Source organism: Odocoileus virginianus, chromosome 10 (assembly GCF_023699985.2).
Source record: "Odocoileus virginianus isolate 20LAN1187 ecotype Illinois chromosome 10, Ovbor_1.2, whole genome shotgun sequence".
Taxonomy (NCBI): Eukaryota; Metazoa; Chordata; class Mammalia; order Artiodactyla; family Cervidae; genus Odocoileus; species Odocoileus virginianus.
The window spans coordinates 35,638,234-35,656,379 of record NC_069683.1 but is presented as its reverse complement, the minus strand read 5'-3'; the positions used below and the strand labels follow the sequence as shown (position 1 = coordinate 35,656,379).

General features: G+C 38.9%; 2 protein-coding genes across 5 annotated transcripts in view; one reads left to right on the top strand and one right to left on the bottom strand.

The window, feature by feature from the left end:
* Positions 1-14,309, bottom strand: part of USP47 (ubiquitin specific peptidase 47) — a 98,936-nt gene extending 84,627 nt beyond the window's left edge. For 3 of the 4 annotated variants that reach the window (XM_020904945.2, XM_070473387.1, XM_020904946.2), the window contains exon 1: positions 14,220-14,308. In XM_020904945.2, the coding sequence (XP_020760604.1) occupies positions 14,220-14,258 (39 nt within the window). In that variant the 5' untranslated portion in view covers positions 14,259-14,308. Of the gene's footprint in view, positions 1-14,219 lie in introns of all 4 variants that reach the window. The other variant, XM_020904948.2, reaches the window with a different exon arrangement.
* Positions 6,825-16,842, top strand: LOC139036958 (gametogenetin-like). Its single transcript, XM_070472803.1, has 4 exons — positions 6,825-6,854; positions 12,035-12,128; positions 13,923-14,721; positions 14,863-16,842. The coding sequence occupies exons 1-4, from the start codon at positions 6,825-6,827 to the stop codon at positions 15,038-15,040; spliced, it is 1,101 nt and encodes a 366-aa protein (XP_070328904.1). The 3' UTR covers positions 15,041-16,842.
* The last annotated feature ends 1,304 nt before the right edge of the window (positions 16,843-18,146 follow it).

Here is an 18,146-nt window from a genome sequence, read left to right as displayed (position 1 = left end):
TGAGCGACCGAACTGAACTAAGTCACTAAGCTGTGTCTCATTCTTCTGCAACCTCATAAACTGTAGCCCCGCCAGGCTCCTCTGGCTACGGGATTTCTCAGGCAAGAATACTGGAATGGTAGCCATTTCCTTCTCCAGTAGATCTTCCCCACACAGGGATCCAAGCTATGTCTCCTGCTTGGCAGGCGGAATCTTTACCACTGAGCCACCTGGGAAGCTCACAATCAGTAATACAACTGACAAAAAAGACAAGTTAATTGGTTCTTCTATTCATGTCAACTGGTTATACGCCAGAGTTTTTGAAAGTCAGAATTATCAAACACATTAAGTTCTCCCAGAAACAAACATTCTTAACATGGATCCTGCTTTAAAACAACATTTCACACTGAATCTTATAAACAAATAACTTGCTAATCTAGTAAGTTATTTCAACAAATATCTATATATTCTAAATCAATTTTTCTTAGGATCTTATTAGATTAAAAAGTTTCATTTAAAAGCTGTACTTTGTTACATGTTTCAATTATTAAAAAGCAGTAAGAACAGGTCTTACTTGACAATATAAAAAATCTATCAAATCTAACAATCATTTAGGATTTATGCTGACAGGTCATATCAGATCCATGACTTCAAACAACTAAGCATATTTAATAACTAAGACATGACTTCATTTTTATTTAATCAATACATATTCATGTACAGCATATTATGCTGGCCCCTATACCAATATATGATGATGGTAAAAACAATAATGAAGGTAGTAACATTTATTGTAACAGATAACACTTATAAGAGTGTTTATTAGGTAGAAGACACTCTATATGTATTAACTCAGGCAATTTTCCCAAAAGCCCAAGGAGGTAGTTACTAGCATCTGCATTTAACTTAGGTACTGGGAAATTAAATAACTTGCCCACGATCACAAAACTGGTACTTGAACCCAGGCTCTCTGACTGTTGTGTCTTGACTTTGAATTAACTTTAATAAAGAGGCGTAATTTTTCAAATGTCAAAAGTTACAGCATTATGGCATTTCAGGGTTAGAAAAATGGTATTAGATTGGAAGAGGAAAATCAGCAAAGGTTTCTTATACTAGTAAGAAGGGCTAGATTTTGCTGTTTAGGTAGCATTTTATCAGCTTGCTTTTAAAAAGCATAAAAAATTCAAGACAGTTCCATGCATGGCCAAAAAACTTTTTTTTTTTTAATTTTAAAAATAAAATTTAAACGTATTGGGAATTACCTGGCAGTCCAATGGTTAGGACTCAGCATTTTCACTGACAGGGCCTAGTTTTGACCCCTGGTAGGGGAACTAAGATTCTGCAAGCAGCATGGCATAGCCAAAACAACAACAACAAACAAACAAGAAACACAACAAATTCAAGACACAGATCTCAGGGAAGTTTCATACAAAGAGTAATCTCCATACAAAGAGTAATCTCTCAACATTCTCAAGAGTAGGTTTCAGTGACAGTCTCATATCAATGAAAATGTTCATATCCATGGCTACTTTTATTTTTTTAAAGTCTTCATTGAATGTGTTACTATATTGCTTCTGTTTTACGTTTTTATTTGGCCATGAGGCATCTGGGATCTCACCTCCCCAACCGGGGATCAAACCAGCATTCCCTACATTAATGGGAAGGCAAAGTATTTACCAGTGGGCCACCAAGGAATTCCCTCTACGTCTACTTTACGTATGCTTGGTTCAGTTTAGTTTCATTAAACAAAAGAATAGGGCAATTACTGCTGTTCCCAAACCTTAGACAAAGTAAACAGAAGTATGCAGTAGAGAGGAGACATTTGTTTACTTACACTACAACTATATCCATCCCTTCTTCCATTACACTAACAGAAAACCAGGCTCAGGAAAAATATACATTAAGAATCTTGATCTAAAAGATCACATCATTTCTGCCAATCATCCACCGTCACTGCTAGTCACAATCATTTTGCCAAAGACTTAAAAAAATTTTTTTTCAATGTTGATTTTTATTTATTTGGCTGTGCCTGGTGCCAGGTCTTAATTGCCGCATGTAGAGATCTAGCCCCCTGACCAGGGATTGAACCTGGGTCTCCTATATTGGGAACTTGGAGTCTTAGCCACTGGACCACCAAGAGAAGTCCTGCTAAGACTCTTTTCTTTTTTAAACAACAGAGAAGGTTTGTAGGAAATTAGATTGTAAGCAGCAATACTAGAACACTTTAAAATCTGTGCAACAAGCCTCATAAAACAACATGCCTCTGCTTATCATGACACCTATCATACTGTCTTAACTAAGTAAGGTCCTCAAAACCAATGAATTGGTTTTTAAAGTAGATGTCTTCTGGAACCTTAATTTACAATAGGTAGTTGAAAATAAATTTAATGCTATGTTTTTCACAAGTCCCTATTTTCAACCCAATCTTTTCTTTCAATTTGGGCTAGAGTGGTGATGGTACACAAGTACTCTGAAAACGCACTGTGCTTCTCCCCTTTGTTTTGGCAAAAATTACAATATCTGGCACTAAGAAACAAAACATTTATGTGACTAATTCAGAGAACGGAAAAGTAAAGAGAGGCAACAATCCTAACAATGTACTTAAGACAGTACTTAAAGAGTAGTTTTCATGTAAAAATCAAAGTTCATCCATTTAAGACTCCCTAAATACCAGATGTTAAAAAAAATACTTGGTATTATTCACTCAGGGCAAGTGACACACGACAGCATATAGCACATCAGAGAATAGCCACTAATGTAGCTGAATGTGTCTAAAACAAAACTGGCTTGGGGCAGGAGACAACAAAAACATTAAGAATTTCTAGTTAAAGAGGATAGACTGAATGCAAGCATTGAGCTAAGCTTCCCAAAATATCTCTGAAACAAGAATAGAGAAAATTTTTAAAGAGCATAAATCCATAGGAAACCAAAAACATGATTTTAGAAGCTGGAAAGCGAACAGGTGGTAATGACTCTTACACCAGAGAAGGTTGAAACCTCTACTAGCCTAAACGAAAAACAAAGACCCCTGGTTTATAGCACATGTCGCATCTACACTTACAGCAAAAGACCTCTAAACTCTTTGGAGAAGTGGTTGATCGTAGTGTTGAGGCAGCGCAAATAGAAGATGGGCTGAAGCATTGTGTGGTGCCACAAAGTAAAGACGTGCTCAAAAAGCAAGGATGAGCACAGATGCCAATCAGAAAGAGCTTCCCCGGCCAAGACTGCAACAGCTTGAGCAACAAAATTAATAACAATAATTTGCGGTTATAATACAAAGAATAAAATCTGTAAGTCTACACTTATATAAATAAATAAGTAAATAAATGGGGGAGAAGGTACAGCTTCTGCTCACAAAAGAATTCCAATTAATAAACGTAGAAATGAGGGAAAGAGAAAATCATAACAGTAGCAAGATCTATATATGGATGCTAAAACTAGAGGGCAGAAGTTTAAGCAGAAACAGGATATCTGCATGGTCTCAAAGTAGTAATTATTAAAGAGGAAAATAGTAACTTTACAGTGGAGAAACCTAGCAGAATCACCTGAACCTAGTGATCAAAGGTTAATATTACCAGTAGGACACATCACCATCATGTCATCTCCACCCCCCTCCAAATGATGCACTGAAAAGGACATATCACTTCTGTGATATCCTTCTCTTTAACAACCTTTGTCTAATCCTGAGAAAACATCAGACAAACCCAAATTGAGAGCCATTCTGCAAAAATGACTAGTACTGTTTAAAATGTCAAAATCATGAAAAAGAAGAAAAGTCTGAGAAAGTGTCACAAATAAAGGAAACTAAGGAGACATGACAACAAAATTTAATGAGGTATTCTGAATTTGGACCTTGGAATAAAAAGAAACATTAGTGGGAAACTAGTTAAACCTAAGTAAATTCTACAGTATAGTTAGTACTATTGCACTAAGGTTAGTTTCTTACTTTAAGTGCTCAATGATCTATATAGAGAGATCACCATAAGGAAAAGCTTGGTGACGGGTGTATGGGAACTCCGTGTATTCTTCTTTCAAGACTTCTATTAAAAAAAAAAAATTAAACAGAAAAACCTAAAAGGCTCAGGAACTAGCTGTTTCAGATACTCTGGGAGCAAGAGTGAAGTCCAAACTAGAACAGGAGATCAAAGTCTGCTTAAGAAACAGTCAAAACTTCCAGATCCTCTCTCTTCTACTCTTTGACCCCTTCTTGGCAAGAGACTAAACAACCTCAGGAGAGTATAAAACAAGGTATCTCTGGACAAGAGGACGCCAGGTGCGACTGAATTTGAAGGCTGCCATACTGGAAAGTGGCCTTCCAGGTGGTGCTAGTGGTATAAAACCCGCTTGCCGATGCAGAAGACTTAAGAGACCTGGGTTCCGTCCCTGAGTCAGGAAGATCCCCTGGAAGAAGGCATGGCAATCCATTCCAGTAATCTTGCTTGGAGAATTCCATGGACAGGAAGATCCTGGCAGGCTATAGTCCAGGGTCACAGAGTCAGACTCAACTCAGCAGGCATGCATACTGAAAACTGCAGAATTAAATCAAAGTGTACTTGTGTACTTCATGATAAAATCCACATTCCCTTTTCCTACTCAACTCCAAAGTCTGTTCTCTTCAACGAACAGACCAGAAATCTTTTCTGGGAAATCAATTCAGCACAAGAGAAAAACCTGTCACTGGGAGTCCGCAAGGAAATTATCCAGACATATCCAATGAACAGGGAAAACCATAATCACACACTGGCAGAGCTTCCATTCAGCTTTTTAAGGGCCCTCTTCTAAGTAACACTAACTTCCAATGAATACCAGACATCTAAAAAAAAAAATCTAATATAAAAGACAAAGTCCAAAGCCAACAAACAGAAAAAGGAAATTTGGAGAAAAGAGAGAATATTCAGAAAAGAAACGTATCAATAATTCCCTAAGAGAGAAAGATATTGTATCCGTGAAACGAAAGAATATTATCACTTAAACTTTTTTAGGAAAAAAAAAATACTTGGAAATTACAAACATAATAGCAGAAATAAAACCTTAGTAGAAGAACTGGAAGATAAAGTTGAGAAAAATCTCCCAGAAAGCAGAGGAAAAAGAAAGAAATGGAAAATAGATGTAAACACAGAAGAAAATTAGAGAAGCCAGTCAGTAGGCCTAACATCTAAACAACAGGAATTCAAGAGAAACAGAGAAAACAAAGGGGAAGAAACCAAAGAAATTGCTTAAGGAAATTTCCTAGAACTGATAAGATAAATTTCAGATAGAATAAGACTACCCTGAATCCAGCAGAAATGGAGAAAAATAGACCTTTACACATAATCCAGCAATTTCAGAACTCTAAGGGAAAAGATTCTCCAAGCTTCCAGAGGAAAAATAAGATTCAAAATCTTCTAGGCATCTGATGTCTCAACAGCAACACTGAAAAAAAAGATAGCAATGGAGCAATGTTTTCAAAATTGAGAAAAAATATTTCTGACCGAGAATTCCCTGCCCACCAAACTATCTACAAAGAGAATAGAGACAACATTTTAAGGCACGCAGTTTCAAAAAAATTACAGCCCATCCTGAAAGCTATTGAAAGTGGTCCTCCAAAATGAGAACACAAAGAAAGATGAAGGCATCAGATACAGGACCAGGAACTTCTAGAGAGATCTGAAGGAAACTAAGATGACTATAAATATAAATCTAAGACAACAGCTGCAATTCAAGAAAATTCATCCAAAGAAACTGGTAGGTTTGAACATAATAATGAGAAGATTTATACACTCCAGAGTTTGGACTAACTCAGGGTTTCTCAACAGTAGCACTATTGACATTTTGGACCACATAATTCTTTGCTGTAGGAGGCTATCTAGTGCAGTTAGGACGATGCTTGGCAGCATAGCTTGCTTCTGCTCACTAGACATCAGAAGCACACTCCTGCCCGTGCTCACCTACCCAACATGGCCAATATCCTTAGTTGAGAAGCACCTGGTGAAATTAATGACAAGTACAAAGAAAACTAAGCAAAAGCAAATCTTTAGAAAATATTAAGTCATGGAAAACACAAAATGCTACACAGGAAGGGAAAATAATCACTATAAACTACAAAGCTGAACTATGTATATAGCCACAATGACATAAACTTTGGAATTTTATGTATCCAAACAACTTGCAATCTGACAATACTAGGATGATTGGGCAGAAATGAGAAGTGTGTCTCTGTGTTTGGGGACAGTAGTAAGCCCAAACTTCCATCGTGGGAAGTCAGTAGACAATTTCTTCAACTGAAAAATCACGAAGGAAAATGACAGGAACACTACTTTGAAATATGGAGATAAATGTCTGAAGAATGAGTGGAAAGTGGCTGCCTCTGGAGAGCCTGAAATGAAGGGGCAGGGAATCTGTACAGCAGAGCTATTCCACTCTTTTAGATATGTGCATGTATAACGTTGATAAAAAATTAACTGTAAAAAACAAATCAACTGAGACTACATTATGAAGGGCTTTCCTACTGCTTAAGGCCACAGTGACTCAGAAACAAACAGCTATACAACTTTGAGGAAGTTACTCTTTACACATATTTTCTATCTATCTACAAAATACACAGTAAAAGAGCTGCCTTAAAGAGCTTTATATGTATTAAATGAGAAAAGAGTGTAAAATGTTTAGCAGTGTCTGGCACAAAGTGTTTATAAATTGTATCTAGTATTTGATTTGCAATCAGAGGGTAATAATTATAAATTTTAAAACAGGTAAGTCATAATCTCATTTGTTTTAGAAAGTAATGGCTATTGTGGGGAAGACAGTTACTAAAGAAAAGAACCCAGAAGCACAGAGACAATTTAAAAGGCCTGTACTGGAATGAGACAATGGATAGAGGCAGAGCCATGAAGAGAAAGGTAAGGATACAAGAGACATTTTGCAAGTGATGGTCTAACTACAGATGCAAAAAGGAGGAATTAAAAAAATGTTCTAACTTAAGCAAACAGAAGATGATGACAGTAACTGAACAAGAAAGTACAAAGACTTATGCTGGGAGGAGGACATAAGAAGAGAGGAAAGAGAAATGAGGTTAATACTACACATCTAATCTATAGGTGCCAAGGTACAACCAACTACAGATATCCAGTATGCAGGTGGAAATCTGAAACTGGAAGAGAGGTCAGGACTTGAGATATTCAAAACATGTAAATTACAATCAAAGGTTGAAGCCATACAAATTAAAAGTATATTCATTTGATATGCTCCATAATAGATACTGATGGAAGTGATTTTAAAAAAAGAAAAAAAAAAGACAATAGAGATGAAAAACAAGCTGTTTTAATGTTTTGGGGATCTCAATATCAATGGCCCTGATACAGTTATGAGGTCATTGTGAAGTTCAAATGAGTTAATACACACAAAGCACATACAACAGTATGGGACATTTAATAAATGCTCAATAAATTTCGGGTTATTAGTATCATCATTAGTTCCAGATAGAAGTAGTGTTTATTGACTTCCCTAGTTAAGAACCCACCTGCCAATGCAGAAGACATGGGTTAATCCCTGGTCTGGGAAGATTTCACATGCTGTGAGGCAATTAAGCCCGTGCTTCACAATAAGAGAAGTAGTGATTATTACATGGAAAAGAGAGGCAGAAAAAACTCCACTGAGATATGGAACCACATATTCTTTTCTTTTACTTTTCCATCCTTTCTACATTTATATTCTCCTTGGACACCACTTTAAGTATTGCAGTGAAAGTATTATTTTAAAACCACTAGGTACATTGCAATATCCTTAATTATACCGTAAGACACTTGAGGAAAAAGTAATTTTTTTTTCTACTTTTTCTTCCCTGTATGGCAGCATACAGCAATGTACAGTGAGTACTCAACAAATACTAACGTCACAAATTCCTTATAAGGAAACAGAATAAAAGCAACAAAGCAATAAGTAAAATTTGGAATGATATTAAAAGCAAAAGATCTCAAAGTCAACATCAATATACAACAATTCAAAGACATACAGTAGAGTGAAAAGGTGAGGGAAAAAGCTTTATTGTTAACCACACAGAACAGAACACACTCTCTTTGCTCTCCTCTGGGTACAACAATTAGGAGAAATACAAAAAACACTGGATTATGTCTAAAACAGAGCAAGCTGAGAAACAGAGAACTGAGGATGCTCAGACTTTATTTTTTTTCAATTTTAAAGTTTGTCTTTTTTTTTTCCATTTATTTTTATTAGTTGGAGGCTAATTACTTTACAATATTGTAATGGTTTTTGCCATACATTGACATGAATCAGCCATGGATTTACATGTGTTCCCCATCCCGATCCCCCCTCCCACCTCCCTCTCTACCCAATCCCTCTGGGTCGTCCCAGTGCACCAGCCCTGAGCACTTGTCTCATGCATCCAACCTGGGCTGGTGATCTGTTTCACCCTTGATAATATACATGTTTCGATGCTGTTCCCTCAAAACATCCCACCCTCGCCTTCTCCCACAAAGTCCAAAAGTCTGTTCTGTACATCTGCGTCTCTTTTTCTGTTTTGCATATAGGGTTATCGTTACCATCTTTCTAAATTCCAAATATATGTGTTAGTATACTGTATTGGTCTTTATCTTTCTGGCTTACTTCACTCTGTATAATGGGCTCCAGTTTCATCCATCTCATTAGAACTAATTCCAACAAATTCTTTTTAATGGCTGAGTAATATTCCATGGTGTATATGTACCACAGCTTCCTTATCCATTCGTCTGCTGATGGGCATCTAGGTTGCTTCCATGTCCTGGCTATTATAAACAGTGCTGCGATGAACATTGAGGTGCACGTTTCTCTTTCAGATCTGGTTTCCTCAGTGTGCATGCCCAGAAGTGGGATTGCTGGGTCATATGGCAGTTCTATTTCCAGTTTTTTAAGAAATCTCCACACTGTTCTCCATAGCGCTGCGTACCTATGGACACCTTATCTTCGATAAAGGAGGCAAGGATATACAATGGAAAAAAGACAACCTCTTTAACAAGTGGTGCTGGGAAAACTGGTCAACCACTTGTAAAAGAATGAAACTAGAACACTTTCTAACACCATACACAAAAATGAACTCAAAATGGATTAAAGATCTAAATCTAAGACCAGAAACTATAAAACTCCTAGAGGAGAACATAGGCAAAACACTTTCTGACATAAATCACAGCAGGATCCTCTATGATCCACCTCTCAGAATATTGGAAATAAAAACAAATGGGACCTAATTAAACTTAAAAGCTTTTGCACAACAAAGGAAACTATTAGCAAGGTGAAAAGACAGCCCTCAGAATGGGAGAAAATAATAGCAAACAAAGCAACAAAGGATTAATCTCAAAAATATATAAGCAACTGCTGCAGCTCAATTCCAGAAAAATAAATGACCCAATCAAAAAATGGGCCAAAGAACTAAACAGACATTTCTCCAAAGAAGACATACAGATGGCTAACGAACACATGAAAAGATGCTCAACATCACTCATTATCAGAGAAATGCAAATCAAAACCACAATGAAGTACCACTGCATGCCAGTCAGGATGGCTGTTATCCAAAAGTCTACAAGCAATAAATAAATGCTGGAGAGGGTGTGGAGAAAAGAGAACCCTCTTACACTGTTGGTAGGGATGCTCAGACTTTAGAACAGAGCTTGGTCCTCCTACTCCCTTCCCCCATGTTCAATAATGAAAAAAAAACCTATCCTTTGGAAAATGATTTAAAATTTCTCTATCCAGAGCCAACAATCAAAAGATGGCAGTTATAGAGAACTTCTCTCAGCTCAAAAACTTAAAACAGATCTCTTAAAAGACGAAGATGTTACCTGAGATGTCATGAAGGTATTCAAGCTGAGGTTGGAAAACAGCTTGCCAAGGATGTTATGGAAAACATCCAAGCAGGGGAAATTGGTTAGAAACTGGTTTCCTTGCAACCCTGTAACCAGATCAATGAATATTACTGAAGATCTGCTTCAGAAAGGACACTATCCGAGATCTATAGTAGTTGTTGTTGTTCAGTCATTCAGTTGTGTCCAACACTTTGGGACCCCATGGACTGCAGCACACTAGGCTTCCCTGTCCTTCACAATCTTCTGGAGTTTGCACAAACTCATGTTCACTGCCATCCAACCATCTCATCCTCAGTCATCCCTTTCTCCTCCTGCCCTTGACCTTTCCCAGCATCAGGGTCTTTTTCAATGAGCTGGGTCTTCTCATCAGGTGGCCAAAGTATTGGAGCTTCAGCATCAGTCCTTCCAATGAATATTCAGGACTGATTTCCTTTAGGATTGACTGGTTTGATACAAGGGACTCTCAAGAGTCTTCTCCAGCACCACAATTCAAAAGCATTAATTCTTCAGTGCTCAGCCTTCTTTATGGTCCAACTCTCACATCCATACATGACTACTGGAAAAACCATTGTTTTGATTATATGGACCTTTGTCAGCAAACTGATGTCTCTGCTTTTTAATACACTGTCTAGGTCTGTCAAACCTAGACAAACCAGATCTACACAAACCTAGCCAAACCTAGACAGGGTACTAACCTATATCTTCACAAACCTAGACAAACCTAAACCTATAGTACATTAAAAAAAAAAAAAAAAAAAAGCACGGGTGAGAGAGACACATAAAGATCTCTGCTGGCAAGACATCCATAATGAATACTAATAAAATACAGTTGAGACTATAATAGATGACCAGTGAACCAGTGAAGTTGCTCAGCCGTGTCTGATTCTTTGCAATCCCATGGACTGTAGCCTATCAGACTCCTCCATCCATGGAATTTTCCAGGCAAGAGTACTGGAGTGGGTTGCCATTTCCTTCTCCAGGGGATCTTCCCAACCCGGGGATCAAAGCCAGGTCTCCTGCACCGCAGGCAGACGCTTGACCGTCTGAGCCTCCAGGGAAGCCCATAAGAGATGACAAAAGCACTATTTACTAATTGGCAAATGAATTCTGTTCATATATAAATCTTCTAAGGAGGAGAAATCTTTAAGGTTAAATGGTCAGAAAAGTTTTTTAAGAATAAATGAGATATGAGATACTTAAGGAAAGATGTGTATGAATGTTCTGAATTGGTGGGCAGAAGTAGGAAAGAGGAGGCAGCACAAAAAGAAGTGAAAAGCAAGTTAAAGAAAAACCTGTTTGGCTACATTAAAAACTTGCTTTGAAGGAGAAGAGATAAGCTTTCTGAAAGGGCAGATTGTGGCCAGAATCAAACTGTATCAATACTAGGTCTTGAACACCAAGCTAAGTAGCTTCAATTGTATCTTGTATACAGCATCTGTATCAGCTACTTTACTATAGCCATCAGTCAATAGTAAAAAATGGGCATGGCTGTGTTCCAATAAAACTTTATTTATGAATACTGAAATCTGAATTTCATATACTTCCATGTATCACAGATTATTATTATTTTGATATTTTTCAACAATTTGACAATGTAAAAATCATTCTTAATTCATGGGCCAAACAAAACAGGCTACAGGCTGAATTTGGCCCAGTGACTGTAGTTTGCCAAGCCCTGCATGACACTTAGCTGCCTTCCTCAGCAATCTAAGGTACAGTTTTGTCCTTGAGCTTCTGGAACCAGAATAATATATTATTCATTCAACAACTGCACACACATGAATGCATATACTTTATCAATATATCTAAATCTAGTAAGGGTTAGAGGTTCCCTTTATTTTTTCAGAGGTTCCCTTCTAAAAAAAAAAAGATAAAGCTTTCCATATAGTTGGTAATAAGCCATTAGAACAGAACCAAGACATTTTAAAATTCTGTAATTTACTTTCACATAATAAATACAGTTAGAGAGTTACAAACCATTCTTACAGAGCCTCTAGGTTACATGGAGGGATGTGTAAAATAAGAGGATAATCAAGGGGATGTTGAGTTCTAGTCCTAGCTCTGTCATTTATTTACTTATTATGTGACCCTGAACAAGTCCTTTCCAAACCTCTGGCCCTAATTTCCTCATCTGTAAAAGTGAAGGGGCATAAGTTATAATACCAGATGATCACATCACTATGTGCTCTCTCAGCTTTAACACTATATAATTCTACTTCTACCAGACAGAGGATGACAAAGATCAGACAAAAGTGATAATTAAAGACACAGAAAAAGAGAAAGACATTGACCAAATGAGTGACCAGATAGGACAAACAGGTACGGAAAAAACACCCCAAAATACAGCAGTACTAAAATCAAGGATTTTTTTTTTTAGCATCAAATGCAAAAGAAACCTCAAGGAAGAGAAGCAGGCAAGGAGTACAGCCATCAAAAAAGAATGAACCACTTAACTAGTGAAAAAAATGACAGACCTGAGATTTGAGAGTACTGTGCATGCTTCCAGGAATCATGAAAGGAGTGAGGGAAAAAGAAAAGACTGAAAATGAGTCTGGGGAATAGAAAATAAAGGCACGTGATCCAGAAGGAGTAAGAAACAAAAACGTCAGAACTCAGGGTGAGTTTGAAGCCTCAGGTAAAGGAATTAGTCTTAAAGGAGAGGCATTTAATCTTTAAAAAGAAAAAAAAATTATTAGGGTATAGTTGCTTTACAATGATGTTTAATTTCTGCTGTACAAGGAAGTAAATCAGCTGTATGTATACATATATCCCTCCCCTCTTGGATCTCCCTCCCGCCCCCCAATTCCCTTCCCACCCATCAGTGAGGCATTTAACCTCTAAAATCCAAAAGGTAAAAGCAGCACTGCAGGTATGTTCCTGTGGAAGTGTATATCTATATCATGTTGTCTATAAACCAAGTTATTAGGGAAATAAACCTAATATTGAGCTTTCATAAAGCAAAGTTCCACCAATATTTTCCAATGGTCAAAAAATTAAGAAAGGACTAACTTTGCTTTTCACGGAAATGAAAACCAGCACTGCGTAGCTCTAAAAGAAAATTCATTTTTATATCTATCTCATAGTATCTATCACTTTCATCCTTGCTTAAGAGTTACTTTTGTCGAAAATTCCTTAGCCCCTACTTGGAGCTCCATGAATACTAGTGTTTAGTGTTGCCTTAGAAGTACCCAAGGCAAAAATTCTGATTAATTCATCTGTTTATTATTTTCTGTGCAGGTGGTGCTTGATGAATAAATACTGACACATAAGAACTGAGTTTTAAAAAACTGTTCTTGCAAAACAATCATCTGATAAAGTTGGGAAAATATTCCTATCACTTATACACAACTCCAGTAATACTTTTGCAGAGTCAGGGCTTGCTCAAGTAGCAACAAACAGCTACAAAACAACCAAAAAAGGCAAAAAAAAAAGAATTAAAAAATTCTAAGAACATCATCCAAAACTATCAAGATCCGATATTGCTAATTTCAACCGACACTTGCATTTATTTGAGGTATATGAGAAATAAAAATCCAAAGCATTCGCCTGATGATCAGCCAGTTAAAAATACACATTTGGACACCCTGAAGATATTTATAAAGCCAACAGAGATACTATTAATATATTGAAATTCACTGGCCAGTGCTGGATTCTATCATTAATCTTCTCCTGCTATTCAAGAGAAGCCAAGAAGTCAAGCCTTCTCATATCACTTGCTTTTAAGAATGTAAGTCACCCAAACTGGCATACACAACCCAACTACAAAAAGTAGTTCAACTCTCCATACGGTAATGCTTCGCTGCCTCTTACCTTTACTTGAAAGTCACATTTACTACTTTTCAACGATCTTCGGTAGGCCCCATTTAGGCAGGCCCATAGTACCACCAAGTAAGAAACAGGAGTTCAAAAAAGTCCTAACAGTTAACTGCCCTCGCACAAAGCTCAAGTTGGGCGTAGATTTCACAAGCCCTGAGAGCTATGCCACTGTCAAAACCAGAAGCAGCACCGTCACCCTGTCGTGCACATCGGCCACTGTTGCAGAATTTTTTCTTTGAAATTACCTCTCCACCTTGGCTCAATATGTTAAATACTTAAGCTACCTTCTCCCCGCAGAGCAGGACCAGATTCCTTCCAGTCCGCTCCGTTTTTGTCCAGCACCACAAATCCAATGGGAGAGGTCTCCGCTCCCCCGACCCCCGAGATCCAGCCCGGTTTCCCAACTGCCCGCCGCACCCACCATGCACCACCCCCACCCCACTCCCGCCCCGCAGCCCCGCACCACACACCTCCTCCTTCCCCCACGGCCGGGCCAGCCCACGAGCTGGGCCCGCAGCCCGCCCCTCGCCCCCGGCCTGCGCTGCTCGCAGCGGCCGCAGGCCTCGGGCCTAGCCTCCTCCGCCGGCCCCTCACCTCCTTCGGGACCAGTTGGTTCTCCTCGCCGGGCACCATCGCTCAGACTCCGGCCGCTCCTCTCCGCCCTGCCGGAGGAGGGGGAGGGTGGCGGCGCCGCTCTAGCTCAGGAGAAAAACGGCAGCGGAAGTCATCCTCTCCACCGCCGGCGCTCGGGCTATCGCGGAGGCCTCAACCTGGGCCTCAGACACCAACGCGCAGACACCGACCCAAGGTTCCGCCGCCGTCGCCTTCGTCTTCGGCCCCTCCCCCCGCCCGCTGCAATCAATGGAAAAATGGCGGCGGCCGCTCTCGCGAGAATTCGGGCCGTCGGGCTCCGAGCCCGTCGCCTGGCGCCCAAGGTGCCCAGACGGCTGTCGCTCTCAACTAATTACCTCAGCTCTCACTCGGCTTCGAGATGTATAAAAGTGGTTGAGCGGTCAAGGAAACGCTTTTCGGAGAGGGGTTCCAGACTGTTCATCTCGGGACTCCCCCTGCCGGCAGCGAAAGGACCAGGCCTCAGGTCCTCCATGCCTTTCAGGGCTCTTCGGACTCTCCTCCCACCGGGGAGAGACGCGACCCTGAAGCCTCACCTCTGGCCCTACTACCAACACTGCTCGCCCTCCCTGTTGGAAGAGCTCCTGAACTCTTTCTCTCTTTACAGACTTCCGGCCTCTGCCTGGAAGAGAAAGCATCACGGACTGTCTCCCGGCCTCCGCCCTCAGACACGGTCCCAGCCAGAAAGGATTGCGTTTTCTTTCCCCCTCTCCCCACCCTCCCGAGGGCTCGGCTCGAGGGACCTCAAGTCTGGTCTCCTGCTTGGGGAGGGGACAAGTTCATAGCTCGCGAAAGAGGTATCACTTTCCCTCCAGCCCCCCTCCATCAGAGCGGCACTCTGCTGGGCCATTTGGGCTGAGATAGCTTCAGAGAGTAGGGCTTCAGTTTGGACCTAGGATCCTCTTTTTTAAAGTACGTTAATCTCCTGTGGCAGTAAGCATTGTACTGTTTTATAGACAGCAAATTTTGCGATGGTTATTTTTCCAAATCCTGCTCATTCCTCAAACCTCCCCTTATGAAAACCTGGTGGGATGTCCTTCTTGAAGACTTCTGTGGTACAGCGATGTTTTCGCACTCGGAGATAATACTTTCCTAACACCCACAGTATCAACTACCTGTCTAAACTGTGTGTGCTCTCCAAACGTTTTCTTTTATTGCGCTTCCGTATTACAGAAAAAGTCTCTATACTTATGTAAATTTAGACACGTCCTGTTGTGTATGATGTAAAGCCCTTTTAAAGTGTAAAAAGGATAGAGATGAAATAAACATTTAAAGTAGCTATATTAATTATATTTTAAAAATCCGTGTTATTTTCACTAAAAATATTTAGTGAAAGCAATATGATTGACTAGGTTTCAGTGATTTTAAAAATCTGTAATACTTTATGAAACAGTTATTAAAATATGTGATTCAACGTTCAGGTTATTTCTGTACTTCATTTTAACTGCTGTCATAAGCTGAAAAAGATAACTCACAAAGATACATAGATCCTAATGGAAGAAACACATCTTTGGCTGCTCTTACTAATGCAAGTATCCATTTTTGTCACTTCCATCCACCAACCATGAAAAGTTTCTGTTTGAAATTCAACTAGTAACTTTCTGTCTTCCCTGATGTCAGTTATAAGAATTTGCGTTTTTATATATTTTCAAAACTCTTTGGAATGCATTGCTTGGAAGATTTCTTCTAACAGGTTGGAAAATTCTGCCTTCAAGTTTTAGTATACATGTATAAGCTATTTGTTTGTTTTTTGAATACTGATCTTGTGAGTATTTAAATTTTTGATATTTTGTGTATCATAGATTTTTGCATTAATTTTGACTTTTTAAAATACTGCATGTAGATGTTCATCTTGATTGCTGAGTTTGGGGCATCCTCTTAAATTTTGGGCCCGAAGTGCGTGCCTCACTATAGCCCCAGCCTTGGATAGCACACAATATGTCATCTTACATCAAAAAATCACGTAATGGAAATATTCTCAAATCTCTGATTTCAAAATGTCATGCCCACTACTTAATAAGATGGCTTCTGTAGAGCTCATGCTAGAAGCAGATATGTCATCTCTATCATCTTCCCCTTTATGCCTGCTTTATTATCTCCAGCCCATGTTTTCTTTCCAGAAATCTTTTTTAACTATTTTCATTTTTGTGGGGGTTAATTTAATGAAATAACAATATAATTGGTAAATCTACTTAACCCAGCACACCTAAACTGGAGGAAATCACAATATATTAAGACAAAAGAAAATGAAGAAATCTCCAAATTATTCTCCTTGTTGTCTCACACTTTTCACTCAGTAGTGAGATGCCAGTGTCAATCTATGTATTAAATATTTGAAAGGCTTAACTTTTGTTTTTAGATAAAAAAGAAATATTTTTAAAAGTTTTAATGTTTTCTTTCCACCACTCACCATCTCTGGTTGCACACTCTTTAAATGCCATTGGCATGAATGTACTGGAGTCTGATATCCTGGTATGTATACAATAAATATTTGTGGATAAGTATATGAATGCAGAATTGATTAATAAATAAATGAACAAATAGGTAGGGCTACCTTCCTAGTAAATAAAATTATTGCCATTACATGTATATGTGTTTGTTTATTTTACATATAGATTTTATGTCTCCAGCCTTGACTTCTCCCAGGGGCTCCAAATGCATGCATCCATCTACCTTTTTGATGACTCAAAATGTCTCACATTTAGCTTGACTAAAGTAAAACATTTGATTTCCAAGTCTCCCACCTACCTCCTGCAATATTTACTTTCTCAATTCTCCCCATCTCAATAGCCTACACCATCCTCAGTTCAGTCTATCAAACCAAAATCTTGAGGATCTTCATCTTATATTCAATTAATTACTAAGGGCTGTTGCTTCCCACTCTGAAATAAAATATATCCCAATCCAACCATTTTTTAAAAACTGACTGCGTGTATCCTCGTTGCAGCGTGTAAGATCTAGTTCCCCAACCAGGGGTTGAATCCAGGCCCCCCACTTTGGGAGCATGAAGTCCCAGCCACTGGAACACCAGGGAAGTCTCTGACCACTCCTCTCTGTATCCACTGCTGCCCATCTCACTCCAATCACCATCATTTCTTGCCTGAACCAATGCATTTGTCTCCTAGCTCCTGGTTTCTGCTCTGCCCCAACTCCTTCAAGAGTTTGTACTCCACGCAGCACTCCACAGTGGTGATCTTTTAAAAATTTATTAGATGATATCTTTCTCTTCCCATCTTTCTCAACAAGCATATTCCTTGCTATGGTCATTGGTGAAACCCAAAGTTATCTAGCCCTGTCTGCCTTGTTCATCTCATCTACCACTCTTTCTCTTTCACCAATGGCCCAGCCACTCTGCCTTTATTGAAGCTTTTAAAATACATTGCTTACCTCTGCTATAAATCCTTTGCCTTGTTATTTCCTTTCTCTAAGATGTTCTTCCCCCAATCTTTGCTCTTATCTAGTTCTACTTTGTTATTTGGGGTGCTCTCAGTTTCTCAAAGAGGCCTTTAATGACCACTCTTCTTCAGTGCCTGGCACATAATAGGTGCTTCATAAATTTTTGTTGAATTAATAACATTTTTTACACGAGATTCATGTTTTTAAAAACATACTAAGACTGTTTTCTTTATAACATTTTTTGGATTATTTCTCTTTTTCCATTCACTTGAAAATGTTCATAACATAACCCCAGTCAAAACATGACAAAAACATCAGAAAAATCCAGATAGGAGGACACTACAGGATATCTGGCTAGCATTCTTCAAGACAGTTAAGCTCTAGAAAAACAATTAAAGACTGAGAAACTGTCATAGACCAGAGGAGACTGGGGAGACATCACAACTAAATGCAATATGGTACCCTGGATAGGTTTCTGGAACCGAAGGTACATTG

Bases quoted from the DNA above. Each gene is read 5' to 3' on its own strand.
- LOC139036958 (XM_070472803.1), top strand. From the start codon at position 6,825: ATGGATAGAGGCAGAGCCATGAAGAGAAAG. The intron at 6,855-12,034 runs GTAAGGATACAA...TACTTCTACCAG, and splicing joins GCAGAGCCATGAAGAGAAAG to ACAGAGGATGACAAAGATCA. The intron at 14,722-14,862 runs GTCCTCCATGCC...CTCTCTTTACAG, and splicing joins GCGAAAGGACCAGGCCTCAG to ACTTCCGGCCTCTGCCTGGA.